This window comes from Lepidochelys olivacea, assembly GCF_965140295.1.
Source record: "Lepidochelys olivacea isolate rLepOli2 genome assembly, chromosome: 8".
Classification (NCBI taxonomy): domain Eukaryota; kingdom Metazoa; phylum Chordata; order Testudines; family Cheloniidae; genus Lepidochelys; species Lepidochelys olivacea.
In genome coordinates, this window is record NC_140418.1 from 71,613,890 (window position 1) to 71,640,598 (window position 26,709).

General features: G+C 39.9%; 1 protein-coding gene across 1 annotated transcript in view; it reads right to left on the reverse strand.

Moving 5' to 3' along the window:
- SNX7 (sorting nexin 7) overlaps positions 1-26,709 on the reverse strand; it is a 69,304-nt gene that overhangs the window by 25,580 nt on the left and 17,015 nt on the right. The window contains exons 3-7 of the mRNA XM_084636305.1: positions 24,455-24,565; positions 23,877-24,041; positions 22,630-22,834; positions 17,980-18,179; positions 15,619-15,705 (exon numbers count right to left, since the gene is read on the reverse strand). Of these exons, the coding sequence (XP_084492431.1) occupies positions 15,619-15,705; positions 17,980-18,179; positions 22,630-22,834; positions 23,877-24,041; positions 24,455-24,565 (768 nt within the window). The remainder of the gene's footprint in view (positions 1-15,618; positions 15,706-17,979; positions 18,180-22,629; positions 22,835-23,876; positions 24,042-24,454; positions 24,566-26,709) is intronic.

The window sequence follows — 26,709 nt, forward strand, 5'->3', positions numbered from 1 at the left end:
ACATAAATTGTTGCGCAAAAGTCAACATGGTTTCTGTACAGGGAGATCATGTCTCCCTGATCTATTAGAGTTCTTTGAGGGGGTCAACAAACATGTGGACAAGGGGGATCCAGTGGACATAATGTACTTAGATTTCCAGAAAGCCTTTGACAAGTTCCCTCACCAAAGGCTCTTATGTAAATCAAGTGGTCATGGGATAAGAGGGAAGATCCTTTCACGGACTGAGAACTGGTTAAAAGACAGGGAACAAAGGGTAGGAATAAATGGTAAATTTTCAGAATGGAGAGGGGTGTTCCCCAATGGTCAGTCCTAGGACCAATCCTATTCACCTTATTCATAAATGATCTGGAGAAAGGGGTAAACAGTGAAGTGGCAAAGTTTGCAGATGATACTAAACTGCTCAAGATAGTTAAGACCAAAGCAGACTGTGAAGAACTTCAAAAAGATCTTACAAAACTAAGTGATTGGGCAACAAAATGGCAAATTAAATTTAATGTGGATAAATGTAAAGTAATGCACATTGGAAAAAATAACCCCAACTGTACATACAATATGATGGCGGCTAATTTAGCTACGACTAATCAGGAGAAAGATCTTAGAGTCAACATGGACAGTTCTCTGAAGACGTCCATGCAGTGTGCAGTGGCAGTCAAAAAAGCAAACGGGATGTTAGGAATCATTAAAAAAGGGATGGAGAATAAGATGGAGAATATCTTATTGCCCTTATATAAATCCATGAATACTGCGTACAGATGTGGTCCCCTCATCTCAAAAAAGATATACTGGCATTAGAAAAGGTTCAGAAAAGGGCAACTAAAATGATTAGGGGTTTGGAACGGGTCCCATATGAGGAGAGATTGAAGAGGCTAGGACTTTTCAGCTTTGAAAAGAGGAAACTAAGGGGGGATACGCTCGAGGTATATAAAATCATGAGTGGTATGGAGAAAGTGAGTAAGGAAAAGTTATTTACTTGTTCCCATAATATTAAGAACTAGGGGCCACCAAATGAAATTAATGGGTAGCAGGTTTAAAATTAATAAAAGGAGGTTCTTCTTCACTCAGCTCACAGTCAACCTGTGGAACTCCTTGCCTGAGTCCTTGTGAAGGCTAGTACTATAACAGGGTTTAAAAAGAGAACTAGATAACATCCATGAATTTAAGTCCATTAATGGCTATTAGCCAGGATGGGCAAGGAATGGTGTCCCTAGCCTCTGTTTGTCAGAGAGTGGAGATGGATGGCAGGAGAGAGATCACTTGATCATTACCTGTTAGGTTCACTCCCTCTGGGGCACCTGGCTTTGGCCACTGTCGGTAGACAGGATACTGGGCTGGATGGACCTTTGGTCTGACCCAGTATGGCCATTCTTATGTATAGCTGAATCAAATACCACAGTAGTAAACTGAAACAAATACAGACATTATACAACAAAGTGAAAAAGTGAAGTGAGAGAATGATGGAACACTTAAAACAATTCACTTACCACAATTAAAATTATAAAAGACTTATGTACTTCCTAAAAATGGTTCTCTGTAAAGTTGAATGTAAAAATTACATCCACAAAAAGAAAAAAGAACAGACATGTCAGGAGTTCTCCAAACATACACATAAGACCCGAAAGCCTACCAATATTTAGGCATTGAAGTAGTAGACCTGTCAGAGTTCCCTCCCCACTCTGAACTCTAGGGTACAGATGTGGGAACCCACATGAAAGACCCCCTAAGCTTATTTCTACCAGCTTAGGTTAAAACTTCTCCAAGGCACAAATTCTTTGCTCTTGGAGGGTGCGCTGCCACCACGAAGTGATTTAACAAAGAATCAGGGAAAGGACCATTTGGAGTTCCTATTCCCCCAAAATATCCCCCCAAGCCCTTACACCCCCTTTCCTGGGGAGGCTTGAGAATATCATCCTAACCAGTTGGTTACAAAGTGATCACAGATCCAAACCCTTGGGTCTTAGGACAATAGAAAATCAGGTTCTTAAAAGAAGGATTTTATTTTTAAAAAAAGGTAAAAATCACCTCTGTAAAATCAGGATGGAAAATAACTTTACAGGGTAACAAAAGATTCAAAAACACAGCAGAACTTCCTCTAGGCTTAGTTTCAAACTTACAAAAAACAGGAATAAACCTCCCTCCAGCAAAGGAAAATTCACAAGCAAAACAAAAGAACCTAACACGCCTTGCCTGGCTTTTACTTACAATTTTTGTCATATGAGAGACTTTTAGGATGGTTTATAGGAGAAGGAGTTTTCTGACCTGATGTTTCTCTGCTCCCCAAGAGAACACACCAAAACAAAGCCGCCTCCCCCCCCCCCCCTGCAAGATTTGAAAGTATCTTTTTTCCCCATTGGTCCTTTTGGTCAGGTGCCAACCAGGTTATTTGAGCTTCTTAACCCATTACAGGTAAGGAGGAATTCTAGGCTACCCTTAGCTGTATGGTTATGACAAGACTTAACAGTGGTACTCATGTACTCAAGGACTTGATCCTGTAAACACTTACACACATGAGCAATCAATGAGACTCAGAATGAGATTGCTTTAACACATCCATAAGAATCAGGGCTTTAAACAAGACATAATGTATAGCTATAGCACTCTTTTCTTTCCCCCCTCAGTGACTACAGCAAGAGATTTCTGGGGAGGGGTGCAGGGTGAGAGAGGAGAGTATTATAGTATTTGTCATATTGCAATATTAGAAAGATGTGAGAGTATAAACTGAAACTCTACTCATAATTTATCAAATTAAAAACAAAACCTACATTAATACAAACAGAAAGACAGCACAATTACATTTACAAAAAAACAAACCGAAATACTCGGTGCTAGAAGTGCTAAAATTAGCGTTGCTACAGCAAGGTTCACAGGCACACTGCACATATGAAACAATTTTCTCCCCATTTTTGTAAGCACATGATTATGCTATTGTTTGTATATTTAACTATATGGCTGCCAAATAAAGTAAGACGTATCGTGCAATTTGGGGAACACTATAGGAACCTTAGCTTTCACATGTCATGGGTGAAATCCTGGATCCATGACTTAATTTGAACTGTGCATCCTTAAATGTTGTATTCATAGTTTTGCTTTCAATTTTTTTTTTTTAAAAGAAAAACCCCTACAATATTGTCTGTGGTTAACATTAGCATTTAAATGGTCCAAATTAATTACCTCAGTGGAACTGAACAGGGTGGAGGTATGTTCATGGCTTTGCCACTGCTATTTGGCTGAAGACAATTTTTTGTAAAGCTATGTTTGGAAAACAGCAGCACAGGATCACGCTGTGATACCTGAATTTCTGTAGCAGAATGGCAGAAAATTAATACTTTTAAAATGAAAGCTTAGAATCTGCAAAATATTGTAAAATACAGCAAAGGTTAGAAGAGGCATACTACTGAAGGATTTCTGATTTCCCCCTTATTTCCCACCTCAAAACTAAGCATGCAGAGTTAACTACTAAATAACAAACCTGGGATAGGTGTGTATTGCTATGTTCTCTACAAAGTACAATTCACTAATTATGAACTGACATATAAGGAAGTATACCAGAGCAATACCTTTTTTCTACCTTATGAAACTTTGATTTCAGTAAATTGTATCATGTTTGGTAATGTGTGACACTAAAATCTAGTTTGTGAAGGAGGAATAATCCACTTGACAAAAGCATTGCAAGAGACGGGACTGTCCCTCAAAAAAATAAATAAATAATGCAATGTTTCTGGTTTAAAAAATACAGTATTTTGAAGGTGCTGAATCAGTTGCTAAGCAAAAGGGATGAGGACAAGACAAAGGTGGTCTAAAACTACAGACTATCATGAAGATACCACAGAACCAATCAACCAATGAACAAATAAAAGGGGTACTGGAGTGCAAACATCTGAATCTCACACATTTTACAGAGGAAAAGAAATGGACAATAAAATCCAAATAGCTACTGTTGAAAGATATAAAAAGTCAAGTCTAGAAACCCTGTAGGGCCCAGCTACCTTTAGTATATTACTGTTAATGGGAAACAAAATATTCTACTGTAACTCTGAATTCTAAGCTAAGAAACACAAAGTTAACAGAAGTAGCCACCAGAATATTTCTGCTTTAAAACAATTGTCTTTTAAATGAGTTACCTTAAGGGTTATATGCATTCTTAGCTTTAAAATGTATTCATTTAAAGAAGTTTAATATGTTTAGCAAAGATTACAGATAAAGAGATCTTTATTCGGTGTATTGAATGAAATATAGATGCTTGAAAATTAGGCCTTAGAAATCTAGAACATTTACTGGCTAATTAAAAAAATATAATAAATACTATACTTTACCTGCAGTACCTTTAATAAGCATATTTATATAACACACTAAAATCAAATAGCGTAAGACTCCATAACATAAGTGATAAAATTAAGAATTATGATTATTTCAGTGGAACTGACAAAAACATCTGATGCATTTCCTCAGCTGGGTTCATAACATCATTGAGAGGTCTGTCATCTGACTTAACTCTTTCTAGCCTCTTTATATTTCAGGCCATGTCTTTTTGGCATCAGTCCATCAGTGGATATAAACCACAGAATAGTGGCAGCAAAAGCTAATTTATTTGTTCCAACAAGATTTATAACCGCAATTTCAGTATTTTAGATTTGTTTTCCAGATTTTTTTGAACAGTTATCTCACAATAAACCTTATGTTAAATCCCACACTTAAGCTGAATTCAGTTCTCTCTTGTATGAGAACACAGCTGGGGCAGCAATAGTCTATACTATTGGCTTTCTTTAGCTATATGTCAAATCCCATATTGTTATGCAGAGAGACAGGATTAAATAAAATGAGTTTGTGTTCTTGATTTACTCAAACAGAAAACCTTAATGTCATGAAGTTCACTTTGTGACTCAACCTATTTGAATGAAATCAGAAAGCCTCAGCAGTAACAGCTGTATTGACCTCAAAATATTTTGTACCCTTTATAACCTCTTATTTTTTAAACCATTCAGTGACAAAGAACAATTTAACAACTCATATAAAGATTTTGCACTAGCCTTTTATCAGCACTAACAGCAGTTTGTGATTCGACATGTATGGCAGAAATGCTTTTCTAATTGGATTAGAGTTCATGCCACTCATTGTCAGCAGAATTTTTGACCACTAGATTGCACTGACAAATTCAATCTGACATCTGAGTTGAGATCATCAAAAGCTATATAATATCTGCTTAAAAATAAACTTTGAAAACCATACAAAAAATGGAGCCAAGCTCAGTGGTGAATATTAATTATAATGAAAGCAGCAGGGTAAGGTGCCTTCTCAATCATAAGCTTCTGCTTTCAGGCACTTCTTTTTAACAAATAAATTATTTTATGCTGAAGTCCCTGTTAAAAACTTCAACATATTTTTTTTAAACATAGTAAAAGTCTTAACCATTTAAAATTCATCTGAATATGAAAAATGTTTCATAGATTTTACAAAAAGAAAACCGTTCCAAAAAGTGTTATGCCTCAATATGCTAAATCAGTTTAATTTTAAAACTTCAAACTTGTCATTGACTTAGTTTCCATTGACAGGCTGAATGATTTATGTTTGTTTTATTTATAAGTAAGGCAAAGAGTTAATCATGGGTATTTTTAGTAAAAGTCATAGACAGGTCACGGGCTGTGAATTTTTGTTTATTGCCCGTGACCTGATCATGACTTTTATTATATAAATACGCCTGACTAAAACTTAGCAGCTCCTAGGGCCTGGGGTGCTGCTGCTCTGGGGGGCCCCAGGATACCACTGCTGTGGGGGGCCAGGGGCTGACTGCCTCCAATCACCCCTGCTCCAAGGCCCTGGGGACTGCTGCTCGGGTGCTTCTCCCACGCCAGCTGCCTGAGCAGCGGCTGGTGCAGCTGACCCTCGGCCTGCTGCTTGGGCATTCCCTGGGGCTGCCCCTAGGCCAGCCGCCCCAGACTGCCCAAGCAGCAGTCAGTGTGGCTGCTGTGGGGTGCCAGAGCAGCTGGCCTCGGGATCAGCTGCACCGGCCCTTGCAGGTGTGAAAGTCATGGAGGTCGCGGACTTGACTTCCACGACCTCCGTGACAGAACTGCAGCCTTATTTATAAGGGTCCAGCTCAAGTCCAAATGCCTGCACCACAATTTCACAGCCCAAGCCCTGTGAGCCCAAGGCAGCTGAAACAGGCCAGAGTGGGTGTTTTATTGCAGTGTAGACAAACCCATACTGTACCACTGAAGTCAATAAGAATATTACTGTTGACTTCATGGAGAACAAAATCAAGCCCGGTGTGTGCTTAATTTTCCTGTGAAATGAAATTTAGTGGAAAAAACATTTATACAGACCCTGAAACGTGGTAGGTGCTCAACAGATAAATAAGATTAGGTCCCTGACCCAAGGGATGGGAGAAAAGGGATGCGACTAAAAGCAAAACTGGTGGAGTAGCGAAGGTTAGCACACATCTTGTTTGTTTTACTACTATGCTTATTTATTACAGAATGGTTGGGCACAGAACATATATACACCTTATCAGAAAATACAAAGTTGTGGTTCTCACAGTAGTCATAACTTGGTAAGTTGCATGTATATTACATGAGAACCTCAGTTAGGAACAGCTCAGGAATGATGGTTGTTTGTAACTTTGAACTGTTCGTAACTGAACAAAACTTTATGGCTGTTGTTCAAAAGTTTGCAGCTGAACATCGACTTAATACAGCTTTGAAACTTTACTATGCAGAAGAAAAATGCTGCTTTCCCTTTTTTTTTTAGTAGTTTACGTTTAACACAATACTGTACTTGCACTTTTGGGGGGGGCGGGGGGGTCCTCTACTACTGCCTAATTGTGTATTTCCGGTTCCAAATGAGGTGTGTGGTCAGTTCATAACTCTGAGGTTCTACTGTATATGTCCTAAATTTACTTAGCATAAGCCATACTGCAAGTTATTACACATAATCTTAGCCAAGGAAAAGAACCTATTTATGACTGTTTCAACAATCATAATATTGAATATTTTGATTTGTACATAGAAATTCGACAATAATGTTCTAATACTACCTCTGCTAATAGCATGTTACTACTATTATTTTAAGTTTGACTCTAGGGTCAACAAAACAGTGCACCAATTTTTGTAGCCAAGACTACCTTCAAGAAAAAGGCGTTTAAGTTCTAATTAAGAAAAGTTCTTGAAAATACAATTGCCACTCAATTAGATAACATGGAATTTCAAGATCAGATTAGATCTGAAGGACATCTGTGCTAAAGCTATAATGAAACTGCAAAGCAGAAATAAGAGATCAGCAACATGATCTTCTAAAATGTGTGAGAAATAAGAGGATTCAAAGAAAGAATCAGAGGCCTGAACGCTGATTACCACACTGCTCGAGGCATTTATCTGAATTAAAATTAGGAAACAGAAATAGAAGAAAAGAACAGGCTGTACACAGGATTATCTTGAAAAATTTATTTTAAACAGAATAGAAATGATCACCGCTATGATGCAACATTTTAACTACAAAAAATTACCCCAGTATAATCAATATTGTGATAAAGAAAATCTTTTTTATTTATAAATAGCTCTAATGCTCACAAATTCAACAAAATTGAGTTTGTTGGGCTACAAGTACCATTTTAGTATGTTAGAATACTTAATCAGGTTTTAAGAAAAATATAATCTTGAAAGAAAAAATTGCATGCATGGTTAGCCAAAGCAGCATGAATTTATGTATGGCTATACAGGGAATTGTTCTTAAACACAGAAAATACAATAAGCATTTGAGCATAATTCTGAGTAATATGACAATCAGGAAGCTGACGGGTATGTCCACACTATGAAATTAGGTCGATATTATAGAAGTCGATTTTTAGAATTCGATTTTACAATTGATTGCATATGTCCACACGAAGCACATTAAGTCAGCAGAGTGCATCCTCACTGCCGTGGCTAGCATTGACTTACGGAGTAGTGCACCGTAGGTAGCTATCCCACAGTTCTTGCAGTCTCTGCCACTCTGGGTTAAGCTCCCAATGCCTGATGGGGTAAAAACATTGTCATGGGTGGTTTTGGGTACATGTCATCAGTCACCCCTCCCTCCATGAAAGCAACAGCAGACAATTGTTTTGTGCCTTTTTTCCTGGGTTACCCATGCAGATGCCATACCACAGCAAGCATGGAGCCTGCTCAGCTCACTGTAACTACTGCTGTTGTGGGAAGTCTACTGTGGGGGCTGCTGTGATCCAAGTAGCCAATGCAATCATTGATGTTGTGTTATCAAAGGTAGTGACTCTGGGAAATGTGCAGGGCCTTTTTAGATTTTAGGTGCATCATATTCCTGTCCTTTGTCGCTGGTGAAGGAGTCTTGCAGCCGTACATTCCAGTCCTGTCGGCACTGTAACACCCCATAGCACTTCTGTGGTTGACACATGTAACAGCTCCAGGGCTCTTGCTCTTTTGCCTTGGCCGAGGTACCTTGCTCTACCAGGACCTCCAAGCATTCGACACAGAAGCACCTGCAGCAGCGGTCATTGCTCATTGGACATGTAGCTTGGCCGGGGGTTCTGGGAACATCTTCCCTGCCCGGCTCCTAGCAACCTCCAGCGCATGGTGTATGTCTCCACCGCTTCAACTCTGCTCTCCTGCGAGCTGGGGGCTTCTGCCTCAGGCTGCTCTCCCAGGCGGCAGCACCATGCAGTCACGTCTACCCCAGCCTACCCCTTGCTCCCATGGCTCATGAAGCCTGGATAGTAGTAAGGAGCAGTTCAACTATAGGCTGAGCAAGTGCAGAATGGTGACAGAATGTGCCTTTGGACGTTTAAAAGCTCGCTGGCGCTGTTGGTCAGACCTCAGCACAACCAACGTTCCCACTGTTATTGCTGCTTGCTCTGTGCTCCATAAGATCTGTGAGATTAAGGGGGAAGATGTTTATGGCAGGATGGGAGGTTGAGGCAAATGGCCTGGCGTCCAGTTTTGAGCAGCCAGACACCAGGGTGATTAGAAGAGCACAGCAAGGCATGCTGTTCATCAGAGAGGCTTTGAAAACCAGTTTCATGACTGACCAGGCTTCGGTGTGACAGCTGGTGTGTGTTTCTCCTTGATGCAAACCCACCCCCTTTGTTCCTTTTAATTCCCTGTAAGCCAATCATCCGCCCCCTTCGAAATAAAGTAATTATTGTTTTGAAACCATGCATTCTTTCTTTATTAATTAAAAAGAAAATGAGATAACGGACAAGGTAGCCCAGGTGGGGGAGGAGGGAAGGACAAGGCCACATTGCTTATTGTAGCCCCACTAAAAATCAAACTGTTTGAATGACAGCCTTCTGTTGCTTGGACCATCCTCTGGAGTGGAGCCGCTAGGTGCCCAGAGACTCCCTCCCCACGTTCTTGGGCATCTGGGTAAGGAGGCTATGGAACATGGGGAGCTACTCTCTATACAGTAGATGCAGCAGGCGTCTGTGCTCTTGTTGGCTTTCCTGCAGCTCCAACAGATGCTTCATCATGTCCGTTTGCTCCCCCATCAGTCTCAGCATCGCGTCCTGCCTCCGCTCTTTGCTCACTTAATTCTTTCCTGGCCTCTGCCACTGAATGTCTCCATGCATTAAGCTGTGCCCTATCAGGGCAGGAGGACTGCATGAGCTCAGAAAATAGGTCATTGCGAGTGCATTTTTTTTGCCTTCTAATCTGCGATAACCTCAGGGATGGAGATGATAGGGGGAGCGTAGAAACATCCTACGCACTACCATTCTGGGGGGACTGCATGGTCACCTGTGCTGCTGAGTTCACCAAGCTGACCAAACAGGAAATGAAATTCAAAAAGTTCCCAGGGCTTTTCCTGTGTACCTGGCTAGTGCAGAGTTCAAAGTGCTGTCCAGAGCGGTCACAATGGAGCACTCTGGGATAGCTCCCAGAGGCCAATACCATCAATTTGTGTCCATACTACCCCAAATTCGACCCAGCAAGGTCGATTTTAGCACTACTCCCCTCGTCGGGAAGGAACATAGAAATAGATTAAGTGTCCTTTAGGTTGATGGAACGGGGTTGGTTGTGTGGATACAGTCATTTTTAAATCGACCTAATGCGGCTAAATTTGACCTAACCCCATAGTGTAGACCAGGGTGAAGTGAGAAACTAGTTTCTAACCAGCTTTAGTTACTCATCACTGTTAAAAAAAAGTGGCATTTAAACTTTACATTTTAAATATTCTATTTTAGGATTTTGCACAGTTGTCCATCAAATTTTAATCATCGGTTTCTCTTGACTGTTAGAGCAAGTTAGCAACTGGCTTGTGATCCTTTGAATGGGCATGCACATTGCCAACATCACAAATGGCATCCATTTGGCTGAAAATCAATGCATTTGTTCAGACATACAATTTTAATTGGAATTTTTTAAAAAATTCCATCAGGGAATTTATTTGCATAACAGCTAATTATATAAGCTCCTACAACAGGGTTGAGGGAAAAAAGGTGCAGTTTTCCTTTATTTTTTTCCTCTTTTGAATATGGTTCTTTCCTCACTCTTCCCTTTTGCGTACTATTTTTCTCTATACTTCCTATTGGCAATTCCACTATAGCACAGAGCAACTTGGGAAAGAATTAAAATTTCATACAACTTATAAAGGAGAGGCAGACAATATTTCTGTGCAAGAAGATTAAATGTATTTAGGCCCCAATTCAGGACTTCAGTAGTCTCACTGATTTCAAGATGTGCATTGACTTCAAAGGCACAATTCATATATGTGAATAGCTTTAAATACATAAGTACCAGACAGCAGCGTATTAACCCCTAGGCCAACAAATTTGCAGGGGTGGCAAATTTATAACAGCAGCCAGAGGCTGCTTCCCCCAGTGCCAGTTCGCATCCTCTGCCCGCCCCAACTCCACCCCTTCCCCGCCCCCCCCCGCTCCTATTGGTCTCCTTCCCCAAATCCCCACCCCCCTCTCCTGAGCTTGCCACGTTCCCCCCTCTCCCGCCTTCGCAAAGCTGTTTTGCGCACAAGCACTGGCAGGGAGCGGGGAGAAGCAGGACCTGGCAGCGCGCTCAGGGGAGGAGGTGGAGTCGAAGCAGAGGTGGGCTGGGGTGTGTGTGCGTGTGTGTGTGCGCGCACGCCAGCGCTGTACCGTGACTGCACGAGCCATGTTAAAGCACTGCGCAGCAGTGTTTTAATGTTGCCAGTGAATACATGCCCTCAGGCAGGTTTCGGTTAGATCACCTGCCCAGCTCCTCAGCAGTCTGGGCTTTCAGGCTCCCACCTCCTCAGACTAACTTCCCATTTCGGCAGCCCAGGCTCACAGAGCTTCCAAGATCCATGGCTCTGAAGCAGCCTGCTAGGTGGACGGCTTAGAGTCTGGGCACCCAGGGCTTCCCACCATTCATTTTCACAAATAATTTCTAAAGGTGGGGGGTTTGCCGCAAATCAGAATGAAACCAAATTTCAAAATAGTGAAGTCTTCCACACAATGAACTTAGCTTTCGCCATACAGCTCTAATAAACAGCTTCCTAAAACTTAGGCCTTAAGGCCTGATCCAAAGTTCACTAAACCAACAAGTCTTTCCATTTACTTTAATGATCTTAGACTAGGTTCTTAATCAGCAGCGCCTCTAGTTTCGAAGTAGTTTTCATCCAGGTTTGGTCGTTCAAATATAGTAAGGATCATATAACAGTCTAGAAATTGTAGACTTTGCTGTGTCCAAGCAATTGAAGTAAGCTGAAGTTCATGCAACTACTCCAGTCACTGAGCATACTAGGATTTTTTTTGTTTACATTCCTCTATATTTTTAATGGCATACAAATTTGCTGTGTATACTAAGGAGAGAAGAGAAAGGAAGTACAGAGCAGATCAAAGACAGATGAAAACACACAGTGGCAGCAAAAGGAGGACAGTAAAAGATACAAGTAAAATAAATTCTTACTTCATGAAAACCAAATATATGTGTTGTCTCAAAAGCCTCCAGAGAGACTAGAGTTCAGTTACAAACTACATAATAAAAAACATATGTACCTCATCCCAGAATATGATATCGTAGGTATCAAACGACACCAGATAGCAATATTTCATTATGTTTAATTCACTGACAAGAAATCAAATGGGGAATACAAAAAATACACATTTCAAATGTCAGAACAGTTTGAACATGAGACTTCTCCCAGTTTGTCTTTACATTAAACATATTATGAGACTTCTAACAGAAACCACTTGTGTCAAATCTTTGCTGTGCAGACAAATATGTTGTAACTTTTTAGTATTTTTATATACTGTTTATACTGTACAGTATTTCATGCAAAAAACTAGATGAAAACATTATTTAGATTGCAAAGTCAAGCACTCAAAAGGTTAGGAAATGCCAGAATTACGTTTCCAGCGCAACCTTAATTTTGCCCCCTTGCACGTCCATCCTGTGCACTGATTGAGACATGGGTCCTGTAGGAAAAATCATGTAAGCAAACAGTATCATAATGCAGCCATACACTGGGGCAGAATTAAAGTAGCACTGGCAACTATAAATCTGGCATCTCCTCACTTTCAATTGCTTTCACATGTCCCCAGTGGCCCAAGTCCCCTCTTGGGGCACCACAAGGGGTAGGGGCTGGCCCCCCAACAAAGCTTCTGCCTCCAGAAGCCCAACTCCCCTGCATTGCATCACATGGGGCTGCAGATCCCTCAACTCTGAGGTGAGGGGTGGGTGAGACAGACCGTACCAGAGGTAGGCTTTTTCTTTTCCAGCAACCATCCCCACATCCAGCACCCAGCCCTCCAGTTTGGAACAACAGCCTAGTCCTGTTGCCAGCTACTGCACTTAGCCATGTAGCCCAACTAGTAGCAGTCTGATATGGGTCCTAGGTAAGAAACCCAGTTCAGCTCTCTTCCTCCACCTGCTTCAGGTGCTCTGGTAGCTCCCAAGTCTTCCCAGTGCCGTGTTTGCTGATGCTCCACTTAGGTGCACTTGCAGAACAAGCTCCACTTGGAGAAGGGGAGCTTAAAAAGATGGAAGAGGAAGTTTGCCCAGGTGCTGGAGAGGCTGCTAGGGACTGCTAATGTGATCCAGTAGCAAGGGGAGCCCTGCCTGGGATTGTAGCTAGCTTCCCCTTTTCCTTCTGTCATGTTTTTTTTTTTTTTTTTTTGGGGGGGGGGGGGGGGGAAGCAAGGGCAAACAGACACTGGAAGCCTCATATAGGCAACAGGCTAGGGAACACCACCAGGGACTACACTAGAGGGAATTGAACTCAACAGTGACCCTGTGAGTTAGCTGAACTCCTGCTGGGAACAGTGAGATTGCGCAGGAGTCGGGGCCTCCTGTTGGGGACCCAGGCAGAGCTGGCTAGCAGAGTAATTGCCCAGGCCCCACACCACAGGAGGCCCTCTGAAGCTATGTTGCTTGGGCTTTGGCTTCAGCCTGGGGCAGTGGGGCTCGGGCTTCAGCCTCCGTCCCGGGCTCCAGCGAGTCACTTAGTCTCACTGTGCCTTGGTTCTCCATATGTCAAATTGGAAAGGGAATCATATAAGTACTTCAGATAAACAGAAGCCTATCACATCATTCTTCCTTTCAGTAAGACATAATAAGCTCCAGTACATCCCCCTTCTGCACTAGCTTGCTTTTGCTAGTCACCCTTCACTGCAAAGAACAAACTGTGCTACCCTTTTATTGCAATCCTTCAACCTTTTCTACCTATTATTTGCTCATATAAATTAGCAATACTCATATCCTTTACAAAACAGTAATTTCTATCAGGATCACTGGTTGATCATTTGGACATTAAAAATAGTTTGGCTTGCCTGCTAATTTCCTGGCAATTCTAAAAACCTGTGTTATCTGGAGGAAGGCAGCACAGAGCTGTCAGTCAATAAGCAATTTAACACTTACTCCCCCATCTTCTTGACTGCACATAGCCTAAGCAAGGTCTCTGTAGCTGCAGAGTATACTAGAAAAGCAACTACCAAAACAAACAGAGCCATAACAAGAACCATTTAGAAAACCCATGGAGACAGATTGCTAGACGTGTCCTCAGTGAAGAAATAAGCTAAATCTGGGTCAGCCATCTTGTCTGCCCTACAATGCAGCTGCTCACATATTCTGAGGCAGTGAAGCAAAAGGAGCAAGATCTCAAAGTACACCAGAAATTAGATTAAAAATATAAAACCTGAAGTTCATGGCTGGAACCAAAATTAAGTTATTTATATTAAAGAACAAGCCTGAGAAGTGGCAAAACAGTAGCAGGAGCTTGGATACTGTTCTTCCCCTTGTTTGACAGCTATCTACTACCCACTGTCACTACCCTGCAGGAGGAACAACCCAATCATTCAGTCTTGATACTCATAGAAGAAATGCTCATGTCATCTGACTGACTGTTTTGAAACCAAATATTAGGATTTTATGCAGAATACAAGAGTGGCTTGAAAATAAAATTTCTAGACTAACTTGTACTTTTTGCACTACAATTAAATAGCTGTCTGGGTTGGTAAATGATTCTTGAATTGAAAGTAATTAAGTTTTCAATCACAATTCTCTCTCAAAGCATAAAACTATCAGCTGATTTTTACATTATAGGATTGTTCTTGTTTGCAATATGCAAAATGGCACTGCATCAGTTTAGTATATGACACAGTGGGCCTGGTTTTCAATCTAGGCCTTAAACAGGCCTCTGGTTTGCACCTACAATTTTGCACAAGCTGTTATTTACACACCTAGGTATTTGACTGTCTCCCCAAATCAGGTACTTAAGATTTCCAAGTAACATCAATTGCACCCTCAAATTTATTACCAACTGCAAACATAAGAAAGCTGATCAAGCTTTCACAATCTTATCTAGTGTCAAAGGAGGAGATCTTACAGTCATTTTGTTAGAAACTATTTAAGACAGACATTTTCCCATTAAAGTCATAGGATGGGCTTTTCAAAAGCACTCCGTATTGGCCTAACTCTGCTCCCACTGAAGTCAACAGGGACTCTTACCAATTATTTCAATGGGAGCAGTTAGGCTGATGTCAAGTGCTTTTGAAATGCCCAAAAATATTGTCTAAAACAAAATGAAAGCCTATCAAGGAAATAAGTCCAAAAGTACATTTTTAAGGTCATTCCTTAAAAGTGATAAACACGAACTATTGTAACACTGATGCTGCTGCAGACAAAGGTAGCTAGAAGCTGCTGGGTGACACTTGGCCAGGCTCACAAGGTAAACAGATTGACACTAAAACGTGGAAGTCTAAAGGAATAAATGGCAGTCTTACAATGATAAAGTCACTAACTTACAGCTTTATTGCCAAATGTCAAACTCTGGCCCCTTGTTAGGGAGAAGCAACAAGCATGGAGATGCCCCACCAGTTCTGGTGATAAGAGCTCAATTAGCTTCACCAGAAGGGCACGATCCCTCCAAAACAAAAACAAACAATGCACGTTTAAAAAAAAAAAAAAAAAGCATAAACAAGGACAGGTTTGACCATCCTAACTACCTCTTCTAGGGCACTTCCGCAGCTGTATCAATTCTTATTTCCTGTGCAGTGCATGAACAAATTTTTTTAGAATCGGTCAGGAAGTGTGCAGCCCCAAACCATGGCTTTTCAGGGCTTATTTTTGTCAGGGGAACTCCTAATTTTTAGTCAGAATAGGGTCCTTAGTGATAAAATTTAACATTCAGGAAGATTTACATACTTACCAGATCCTTTTCTGCCTTTTTATTGGATAAAGCATCAACTTTGGAATCAAGCTCTGCCTGAATTTGGTCTCTTCTTTTCAAGACACCCTTTAAAACATTACGATGAAATAGATTGTATTTAATTGTAATAATCTGTTTACAAAGACATCTTGCAATCAAGAGTACTTAACACTTTAGAGATTATGCCTTCAATAGAATTCTCAGATTTAAAAGGTTTTACTTAGATAACTTTAAAGCATCTATTGTAGGTTTGTTTTTATTACCTCCATTTTTTTTTTAAACTGAAAAATTGTTAGGAATCCTACCAAACCCAATGCTATGATAATCTGTCAGGCTATGTAGCGGTCAATTATAAAGAATTATACAGTAAGTCAGTCTATGAAATAGTCATATTATTTTAATCCATTACAAGAATCATGATTTAGAGAAGTCCCAATATTGGAAGTATTTTATTTGAATAAAAGCAATAGCATAAGAGAGAGGACTCAACTAAAATGATATACCAGATACTATAGGAAATATCAATGTAAGTCTGCTATTTATGTATTATGTACCACAGTCTGGTGGCAAAGGAAAAGGAAGATTATCTTCAGATAAAGAATTTTGATCATCAGCTAAATCTATCAATGTTAGCAAGCCCACTTTTATTTAAGGTTAAGGCTAATTCAATAGATTTGATTCTTAGTAGAATGGCAAAAAACTAACATAAAAAAGGCAGGGAATATTGTCATAATTACTGGTCCTGTAGTCTGACAAGTTATATTCCAAACTGCTGTGGATTTGCTGTGTAACATCAAGTCAGTCAGTGAAAAGGTCTGTGTCTCAGTTTCCCCATCTGAAATTAAACTTCTCTCATAGAACTATTGTGAAGCTTGTGTCTTTTTAAGAGGACTCAGAAGAAAGATAGTATGTAACTATAAATTCAAAAACTCTTTGATAATCTTTTATTTTACCTTGTCCCAACAACTTTTACTCTTTAATTTAGGTATGCTTAGAGATTTACAGTATTCATATTTAGTACAGTTCATGTTGAACAGTATGGGGCATAACCAGTCCTAGTTAGAAGTTTATTTTACATTATGCTAGTTGCCAAAACGTTAATGTTGAAGAGGAAATACACTGCCACCCTGACTGGTACACATTGATAAATCATTCTCAATAAGATACCTTTTTAAAGGCTATCTTTTGAAACAGACATTACACAGAATTTTTAGTAACAGTATTTGGTCAATTATAAGTAATACAACTATAGTACATACTTATAACAAAACTTGCCATTCGGTACCTTAAAGTATCTCCTGTCTGATTACAAATATAAAATATAAGGTTATAAGAGTAAAATTGAAACAAGAAATGGGTTAATATTCTTTTGTGTATTTTTTTCCCTTTTACTTCCTCTTTTATCCTATATAGAACTACAGGAGAAACTATTAGAAATTCTCTGTTTGTCCGCCATTATAACAAATATCTATTCTAATTCCAAGGTAAAACTAATAATTTCAGTACTAATATGTGTATTATGTGTTCTTATTCACCAAGACAAAGTAAAGGTTTTCCTAGTTGTCTCCCACCAATGGGAGAATCTGTAAGAGAAACTGTTAGAAGGGCCTTGAATGGAACAGAATGCACAGTACTAGGCCCTGGCATAACATCTGCATGTCCATATGGCAGATGCATATCTATTAAAGAGGTTCATTGCTATTCTGGAAAAGTGAAGTCAGGATCTTAAGGTTTAGAAAGATCTCAAAGGAGGGAAAAACCTTGCCTTACCTTGTGTATCAGTCTCCATTCCTAGATGAGTCAATATTTTGACAGAGTGAAGACAGTTCTTCTGTATTAATCTTCATCATGAGTTGTAGTTCCTTGAACCCTTCTACAGTAAGGACAACTATTCTCTCCACTAGCATGTAAACCTTTCCTAAGATGCGACAATTTCCAGGGAAAGGGACACACAACCCCTCAACCATTAATGTTGCTGTTATGGGGAGCTAGCTGCAGGAGGAAACTGGAGAGGAATCGCCACAGCGAAAGAAATCATCTTTTTGAGACTGGATACATCTTACCTGATTAATAGGGGAGCCGGGGGGGTGGGGGGGGAGAGGAGGAGGAAGGGGAGGGGGAGGATTTGGTGCAAGAGGGCAGCCATTCTAAGGAAAATTATTCTTGCTTTTTAAAAAAAAAAAAAAAAAAAAAAAGCTTTTTTCCACTTTAACTCATTTGTTATGTTCTCAATTAGCAGCAGAAAGAAACTGTAGCCCTCAAAGAGTTAATGCAGTGACTGCAAAATCAATTACTTATAAAGCAGATTCTCTCTTCAAAGGTCACTTAATACACTGGTGTAAGCAACCTTTATGGTCTTACCGTTAATATTTCACTGTAGAGAACATATTCATGTAGAACAGGCAGCAAGTTTTCTGATAGTCCTGCCATCCGATTCTCAGTAGCTTTGCAGCACTTGTCAATGCAGCTGGCAACACCTTTTAATGAATCTACTAGATCTTCTTCTGATGCACACCAAAGAGTATGGATTGGACCATATTCCTTCATTTCACAATAATACCCTTAATACGAAGATTAGTGCATATTAGTACTCAAGTCAATGATAGATGCAAAGCACAGAAACTGAGGCTAGTTTCAAAATCTGGCCAAATGATCCTCAAAAAGATGTTGTTACAGGAAAAAAAGCTCTCTTTTTTGTTGTTATTTTTGGTCAATGGAAATATCTCAAACTTGTACTCATTAAGCTATTACCAACATATTGCTAAAAAAAAAATCAGTGAAAAATGATCTTTTTGAAATAATTGTATATGCACAATAGGTTCAGTGTGTGCGCTTAAGTTCATTCCAGTTCTGGAGTTGTCAAGGTTCCTCCCACACTCTGAACTCTAGGGTACAGATGTGGGGACCTGCATGAAAACCTCCTAAGCTTACTTTTACCAGCTTAGGTTAAAACTTCCCCAAGGTACAAATTAATTTTATCCTTTGTCCTTGGAATATCCACTGCCACCTCCAAACTCTAACTGGGTTTACTGGGAAACGTAGTTTGGACACGTCTTCCCCCCAAAATCCTCCCAACCCTTGCACCCCACTTCCTGGGAAAGGTTTGGTAAAAAGTCTCACCAATTTGCATAGGTGACCACAGACCCAAACCCTTGGATCTGAGAACAATGAAAAAGCATTCAGTTTTCTTACAAGAAGACTTTTAATAGAAATAGAAGTAAATAGGAGTAAAGGAATCACCCCTGTAAAATCAGGATGGTAGGTACCTTACAGGGTAATTAGATTCAAAACAGAGAATCCCTCTAGGCAAAAACTTAAGTTACAAAAAAGACACACAGACAGAAATAGTCATTCTATTCAGCACAATTCTTTTCTCAGCCATTTAAAGAAATCATAATCTAACACACCCCTAGCTAGATTACTTACTAAAGTTCTAAGACTCCATTCCTGGTCTATCCCCAGCAAAAGCAGCATACCAACAGACACAGACCTTTTTGTTTCTCTCCCTCCTCCCAGCTTTTGAAAGTATCTTGTCTCCTCATTGGTCATTTTGGTCAGGTGCCAGCGAGGTTACCTTTAGCTTCTTAACCCTTTACAGGTGAGAGGATTTTTCCTCTGGCCAGGAGGGATTTTAAAGGGGTTTACCCTTCCCTTTACATTTATGACAGAAGTACTGCTTTATTACTACCACTCTGGAAGTATTTTTAAGTACTGGAAATCTCTTCAGAAAACAATCATTAGCTCTGTAGCTCAATATAACTTTGTAATTGTGGCCACGGTATTCTCTCAGAAAAAGTAAGGTCCAGACACTGCCACTTTTATAGACCTTTACTCTGTAGCAGTCTCATTAATTTCAGTAATTTCAATTAATTTCTGCCTCCCTCAACTAAAGATGAGGGAGGCAGAATATGGCCCTATACTGTGTGTTCACATTAGCAATGTTCATGTGTTATGGGCCAAGGTAAATTGAAGTGGCTATGATGTTGGATCAAGTCCACACTGCTCTAATGTGTCTTTCTAATTTAATTCTGACTGTTGAGGTTTTCACAGTCCCTCCGCTTTTTCTGCCCTCTACAGCTTGGTCACAGTTGACTTTATACTGAAGAAACATCCAACAAAAAGACACATGAAGTAGTGTATGCAGAGAGGGATGCTTGTTTTGAGTTTAGTTGGTCTAAAAAGCCTCTGGAAACTTAATGGAAAATCCCAGATTGGGTTACAACTAGTAGGAAGCATCACTGCTTGACGAATGGTTCACTGCTGAGACAAAATCAGCTTTGCACATGACAAGTGTTCTGCAGGTTACTGCTGGGAAAGGCTAGACGTAAACAACATCTGGCAGCACTTGAGAGTGAATAAAACTCTAGGAAGCTTTACCACCAGTATTTTGGTGCTGGTGCTTTAAATGTATACCCAGGAACTTCTCTTCACTATATACCAACTACTCCTAGTGGAATGAACTGCTAAGACAAAAAAAAAAAATCCCTTTGAGCAATATGTATTTCTTTTATGCAAGGAATGCCCAATTTAGTCAGGGCATGCAGAGATCTGGACTGACAGAGTAAGCTAAAGGAAACAAAGCTTTGGTTTTTATGGAACACAGCGCAGCATTTCAAAGTATTTTTACATGCAAGAGAAAACCCTAAAGTATTGACCAGTGAGATTTTTAAAACACAGGATCAGTGTCAGATCAGATTCAAGCTCAGAAAAGTAAATATATAATTTAAAGATTCAAGTAAGTACATTCCATTCAGAACAAACTTTTCTTGAAAATCAAGGAAAATTCTAAACAAGAGCATGAAGTTCAAACAAACCCATCTGACAGATGTTATGACCAACAAGAAAGGTAATATTTTTTTAAAAGAAGAAAGAGAAGAATGAGGGGGGATTTGATAGCTGCTTTCAACTACCTGAGAGGTGGTTCCAGAGAGGATGGTTCTAGACTATTCTCAGTGGTAGAAGAGGACAGGACAAGGAGTAATGGTCTCAAGTTGCAGTGGGGGAGATTTAGGTTGGATATTAGGAAAAACTTTTTCACTAGGAGGGTGGTGAAACACTGGAATGCGTTACCTAGGGAGGTGGTGGAATCTCCTTCCTTAGAAGTTTTTAAGGTCAGGCTTGACAAAGCCCTGGCTGGGATGATTTAATTGGGGATTGGTCCTGCTTTGAGCAGGGGGTCGGACTAGCTGACCTCCTGAGGTCCCTTCCAACCCTAATATTCTATGATTCTATGATTCTCTTTCATGTGACACCGAATAAAGATGTTCAATCAACCAAAAGAACAGATGTGATAGCATTACATGTTGAGATTTAAGAAGGCATGTCAAATAAATAGAACTTCAACTGTGTTGGCTAAGACAGACAATCAGTACTTACAACAACACTTTACAGAATACAGAAAGAAAAGTATACTTTACCAAACCTTCCAACTGGTGAAGAGTTGGGAGCTTGTTCACTTCCAATTAACTTCCCAATATTCATTACTTACATATTGGTTTAGGGCAAACAAAATTCCTTTGTGGGGGGGAAGGAAAAGCAACTTTCCCACAACTTATTCCACTGTGTTCAGTTTTTGACATTTTTATTTGCCTAATTATTTACTATGTCACGTTACATGACTAATAAGCTAAAGGAATTTCTAACGCAATCATATTACTAACACCTGGTGACAATAAGCAATTCCTAATGAGTTACAAATATACTTCAATGGATCATTCATAAATCACAAAAATCTGCAGCAAATATTCCTTATTAATCACAGAACATATTTAGATTGTAAGCACCCTTCATCAATTACACCATATTGTTAATCACAACACATCTACAGTAACAGACATCCTTTGATAGCCATCAGGGATCCCTTCCTTAACATCTCAACATTTTCTTTGTTGATTCTATACCGGGGTCGGCAACCTTTCAGAAGTGGTGTCTGCCAGCCTGGGATTCCGTTCACCTAGGCCAACAGCAGGCTGAGCGGGGCCTGCAGCCGAGACCTCAGCTGGGAAGGGGCCAGCAGCCAGAACACCAGACCGGCAGCGGGGGGCAGGGCGGAGAAGAGCAGGCTGGGGCGGGTAGGATTTTTAATGGCATACTGCTACCTCCTGGGGTCCCGGCCACTGGCCCCACTCAGCCCGCTGCCGGCCTGGGTTTGGCAGCGGGCTGAGCGGCGCCGGCATCTGGGACCTGGCAGGCAGCAGGGGGCCATTAAAGATCAGCTTGCGTGCCGTCTCTGGCACAGGTGCCATTGGTTGCCAACCGCTGGTCTATATGCTCCAGTATTTGGCTACACACACAGACTAAGGTTCAAAATAAGTACAAAGAACTTCTCAGTTTGACAGGTACAGAACACTATATTTGTAGATACAAAAAACTTTATATACGAAAGGGATTCTGGTTAACAGATATAAGAATTTGCAGGGGTTTGAATATCTACAAACAACTGGAATTCATAGTGTGATTGTCATTAGGAAATAAGTGTTTATATTTCCCTTTAAGTAGTAGTCATCTGTACACAACAAAAAGTATTCATAGTGTTCTTCCAATTAGTATGGTGAAAAACCAGCCAAACTTCTAGGTTTTCTTAGTTTTCAGTTTCTTGTCAGCATAGTTAAACTACCGTCCCTATTAATATATTATTTATGCTGATTATGTCCGAGGAAGTTCCAGGTATGACTCAGTAACAAGGAAGAGAAAGGTGAGGTTATCAGCAAGTTATTTTCCTTCTCTCGAGAGATAAGCATGCTACCTCTGCAGTCATCCTAACTTCAAACCAATGAAGAAGGCTGCCAGATGTGGACCTCTAATCCCCACATAGTTGCACACTGATCTGCCAATATGCCGAGGATTAGCCGTTGAAGGAAAAGAAGTTTCTTGTTCTCCATTTCTCTTGCTAGAAAGCAGCAATTTGTGCAGAACAGTGAAAGCAAACTAACTTTTCACAGTAATTTACTTGTTCAATATATTACTTTCTGAAGTCAATAAAACAAGCTTGTGTTCATTATTTCTACTTACCCCTTTCTTCCTTGTAAATTCTTTGGGATATTCTGTCTATCAAGTTTATTTTCTGATTAAATGTTTCCATATAGTCATTTATATCTGTAAACATATGAGGACGATTTTTAACTCCTCCTCCTCTTACTGAGCATGCTACAGCTCTTACAGTTTGTCCCATTCTGCTAAACAAGCCAGGGCCCTGCTTCTTGTGAGATGAAAGTTCCTGCAAGAACAACATACCCTTGTAAATATTTTAATGTTTTCTACCCATGGTTTAGAATTAAAGCAAAACAAATAAACAATAAAACTACACAGGCATTTATAAAACCAACTACTTTAGGTTTTCATTTGCTGCCTAGATCTTATTGTAAAGTTATTAAATATGTAGCAATAAGACTCTCTTTCCCCGCCATCCCTTTACTAATTTTCCTTTTTACATTTTGATTGAAGGTTGCATGGTCAAGGACAACCATTCTGTGTCATAGGCTAGCCATGCTCTGCTGAAGCAGGGAGCATGCAGGGGGAATAGGAAGGGAAGGATTAAGACCATACAAGCCTCTTCCCCTTTCAGTCTTAAAGCAGAGTCAGCCAGTATGCAGACTTTCGGGAAAGAAAACAGAGGGAAGCATGTGCAGAGAGAAGTCATCCATTGGGGAAAATTATGTTCTTACTGTGGAAAGCAGCCTCTCCCCTCCCCTCCCCTCCCCCGTTTCCTTTCCCTGCACTTCTATAAACTGCTAGTGAAACATTTGGTTAAGTTCAGAACTATGCTCTTTGGAAGACAAAATTCTTGCTTTCTTTTCCAGTGAATACATTCTGCACAGCTACAGTGGGAAATTAAATGGTGGTTTATTGGCTGCATTGTCAATGAACAGATTATTACTATTATTTTTAAAGAATAAGGGCAAAAAGAGAGAAATATCAAAACAAAATAATTTAAAATCACATGCATTATATAATCTTAGGCATTTACATGGGTTAGCAAGAACAGCCAGGATTAGAAGAGTGAGAATAGGAGTTTTGGAAGGGATACTAACCCTCATGCTTCAGAGCATAGAAGACAAACTCTGATGGGTATCAGAAAGAAATTTTTCCTATGGGCAAGTTATTCAATAGCTGTCTACTGCAGGATTCCTTGCACCTTCCTATGATGCTTCTATAACTAGCCATGGTTGGTAGGAAGATATTGAACTATGCAGGCCCCTAGTAAGGCAGTTCATAATTTCTTATAACTATAAATCAGGAGATTTATTTTTTTTTTTTACCCAGGCTTGTGCAGTAAGAAATATTTTGAAGTCTTCATTAAAAGTCAAAGTTGGATGCTCAGCAATTCGGTTCAAAAATTTATGCAATGCTTTCCTTCGAGTCTCAATGAATTCATCACTAAATCGTTCCACCATTCCTTTCATTATAAATTTTTCAGGCAATGGCTGAGGGGGAAAATAAATAAACAAAACATTGTATAACTTTGCATATTACATATATTACAAGTAGTCCTACTACCCAGGAGACGGTAGACACATTCTTGTACAATTCACTACACAGAAAAACTATAAAATTAACACAGTAAACACAGTGTTTCAATCTGATTCTAGCAATAGATAATGCATCAGAATAAATATAAAATCAAGAGAAAGGAAATGAACGGAGAATAGGTTAAGAAAAAGCGAAATGCCCTTATTTTTCTCTGAATTTTGCACATACACATAAAAGATTAATCAAACTACATTAGCTTCTTAATGGTTGGTAGAACCCAGAACCCTGAAAGAGACTTCTCCAAAGCTCACTACAAATAAATTTAAAACAAAAAACCAAATGCAACACAAAAATCTAGCAAGCCTACAGGAATAATCAGTGTTGGATGTGCTTCCTCAAGTCTGCTCTTCAACCAAAGGAAATCTTGATATCGTCTTCGAACTTCATATTCACTGGAGTCAAACTCACCACGAGAGGTCTGAAAATCATAACCACAAAATTAAGATGGAAAAATCTAAAAGTATGTCTGCACTGCAGGTGGAAGGTGAGATTCCCAGCTTAGGTAGACAGATATACACTGACTCTGCTCGAGCCAGCATGCCAAAAACAGCAGTGTAGTGGGGACAGCACAGGAGCTGGAGCTAGCCTGAGTACCAACCCACCCAGGCTCCCTAGATACATACTTTGGGAGCTAGCTTGAGCCACCACTTGTGCTACCCCAACTACATGGCTATTTTTAGCACACTTGCTCAAGCAGCACTATGCATGACTGTCTACCTCCCAGCTGCAACAGACATATACCCTAAGAGGAGTACTAAACATATATAATAGTGTAGATTGACCATTTTGGAATAAAAATGAGATCTCTGAGGGAAAATAGTTAATGTCATTCAGAACTTACCAATTACAATTTTTAGTAAGGTGATCTAACCTAGTAAGAGATGAAACAAAGTGAACTTCTACTGTGAAAAAAAAGCAAGTGCCCAACTGTGCATAAGAAATGTCTTATAAGGATTGATCTAGTACAATTTTTTCCAAAGGGTTTCAATCATTACTTTAATGTGAGATTTTCCTTCCAGTTAAGATAGACGTGTTCTAAATTTAGGTTGGTCTCTTTAAAGTGATGACAAATCTGAGTTTAAGAAATGCCCATGTTGTAGTATTTGAATAAACTGAAAATAATTGAAGCATGTCCCTGATATCAGCTGCTATCAATCACCTAGCCACATGTTTCAGCCATGAAAACCCTGTCATTTCATACGGACCCTGGGTGCCCTGCCATTTCATATAGACTATGGCCCGCAGTCCGTAGGCAGCTCTCCAGAGCATTTCATAGATACCACAATATACTAATGGCCGATGATAAAATACTAATGAATCATGTTTACACCATTTGAGTTTACACAGGTGTGTAAATAGACAATACTGTACATAAGAAACAAGCTGAACTTAAAATATAAATCAATACAGGTGACTTTAAATCTTATTAAAATATGTAGAATCTGTTTGGTCCACACAAGGTTGTTCTTAGATTTATGTGGCCCTCCTGTGTAATAAGTTTCGGCAGCACTGAAACTACATATACATCAGGATTTAATGGTTTACACTACCAGTCACCAACTTTAGTTTTGTACCCACCAGTAGAACCTTAAACTTTAGCAAACTACAGTGCTGCCAACTCTAATGATTTAATCCAGTCTCATGATATTGGTAAAAAGAAAAGGAGTACTTGTGGCATCTTAGAGACTAACAAAGATATTTAAGCATAAGCTTTCGTGAGCTACAGCTCACTTCTCACGAAAGCTTATGCTCAAATATCTTTGTTAGTCTCTAAGATGCCACAAGTACTCCTTTTCTTTTTGCGAATACAGACTAACACGGCTGCTACTCTGAAACACGATATTGGTGGGTTTTTTGTTCGTTTGGGTTTTTAGTGGGAGGAGACTAAAACAAGCCCCAGCTCCTGGAGCCAAGTAATTACAAGCATATATGAGTTTTCATTTAAAAAAAAGTTCCTAGTCATTGTGGTTGCAAAGAAAAGCTTTAGAACATGACTCAAGTGAATTTTAAGGGCTCAGAAACTAGAATGCAAATAAAAAGAACCTCCCCACCCAATTTTACTTAATCTTGTAATTTTTGAGCAAACCTCTGATTAACTGAGACCTGATTCATGATTTCTGAATGCTTAGGGTTGACAGAGTTGTTGTATCATCATGAATTTATACTTCAAATTAAATCACGGATAGGAGAGAAGGCAGAAAACATCCCTCCCCTTCCTCATCATTCTCCCCTCTTCCTACAAAAACCCTATTCCTCCTGCATAAACAAAGGGAACATTTTCATTTGAAAATTTGTTGTAAGTTAACCTTCTGCAAAAAAAAAGGTCAGAGTAAAATAAATGAATATAGCAGGTCTCAAAATGTAGGCTGTGAAGTTAAGGTTGCCAGACGTCTGGTTTTCGACCAGAACGCCCAGTCAGAAAAGGATCCTGGCAGCTCCGGTCAGCACCGCTGACCTGGCTGTTTGAAGTCTGGGCAGCAGGGCTAAGGCAGGCTCCCTGTCTGCCCTGGCTCCTTGTGACTCCCAGAAGCGGCCAGCATTTCCCTCCAGCTCCCAGGCAGA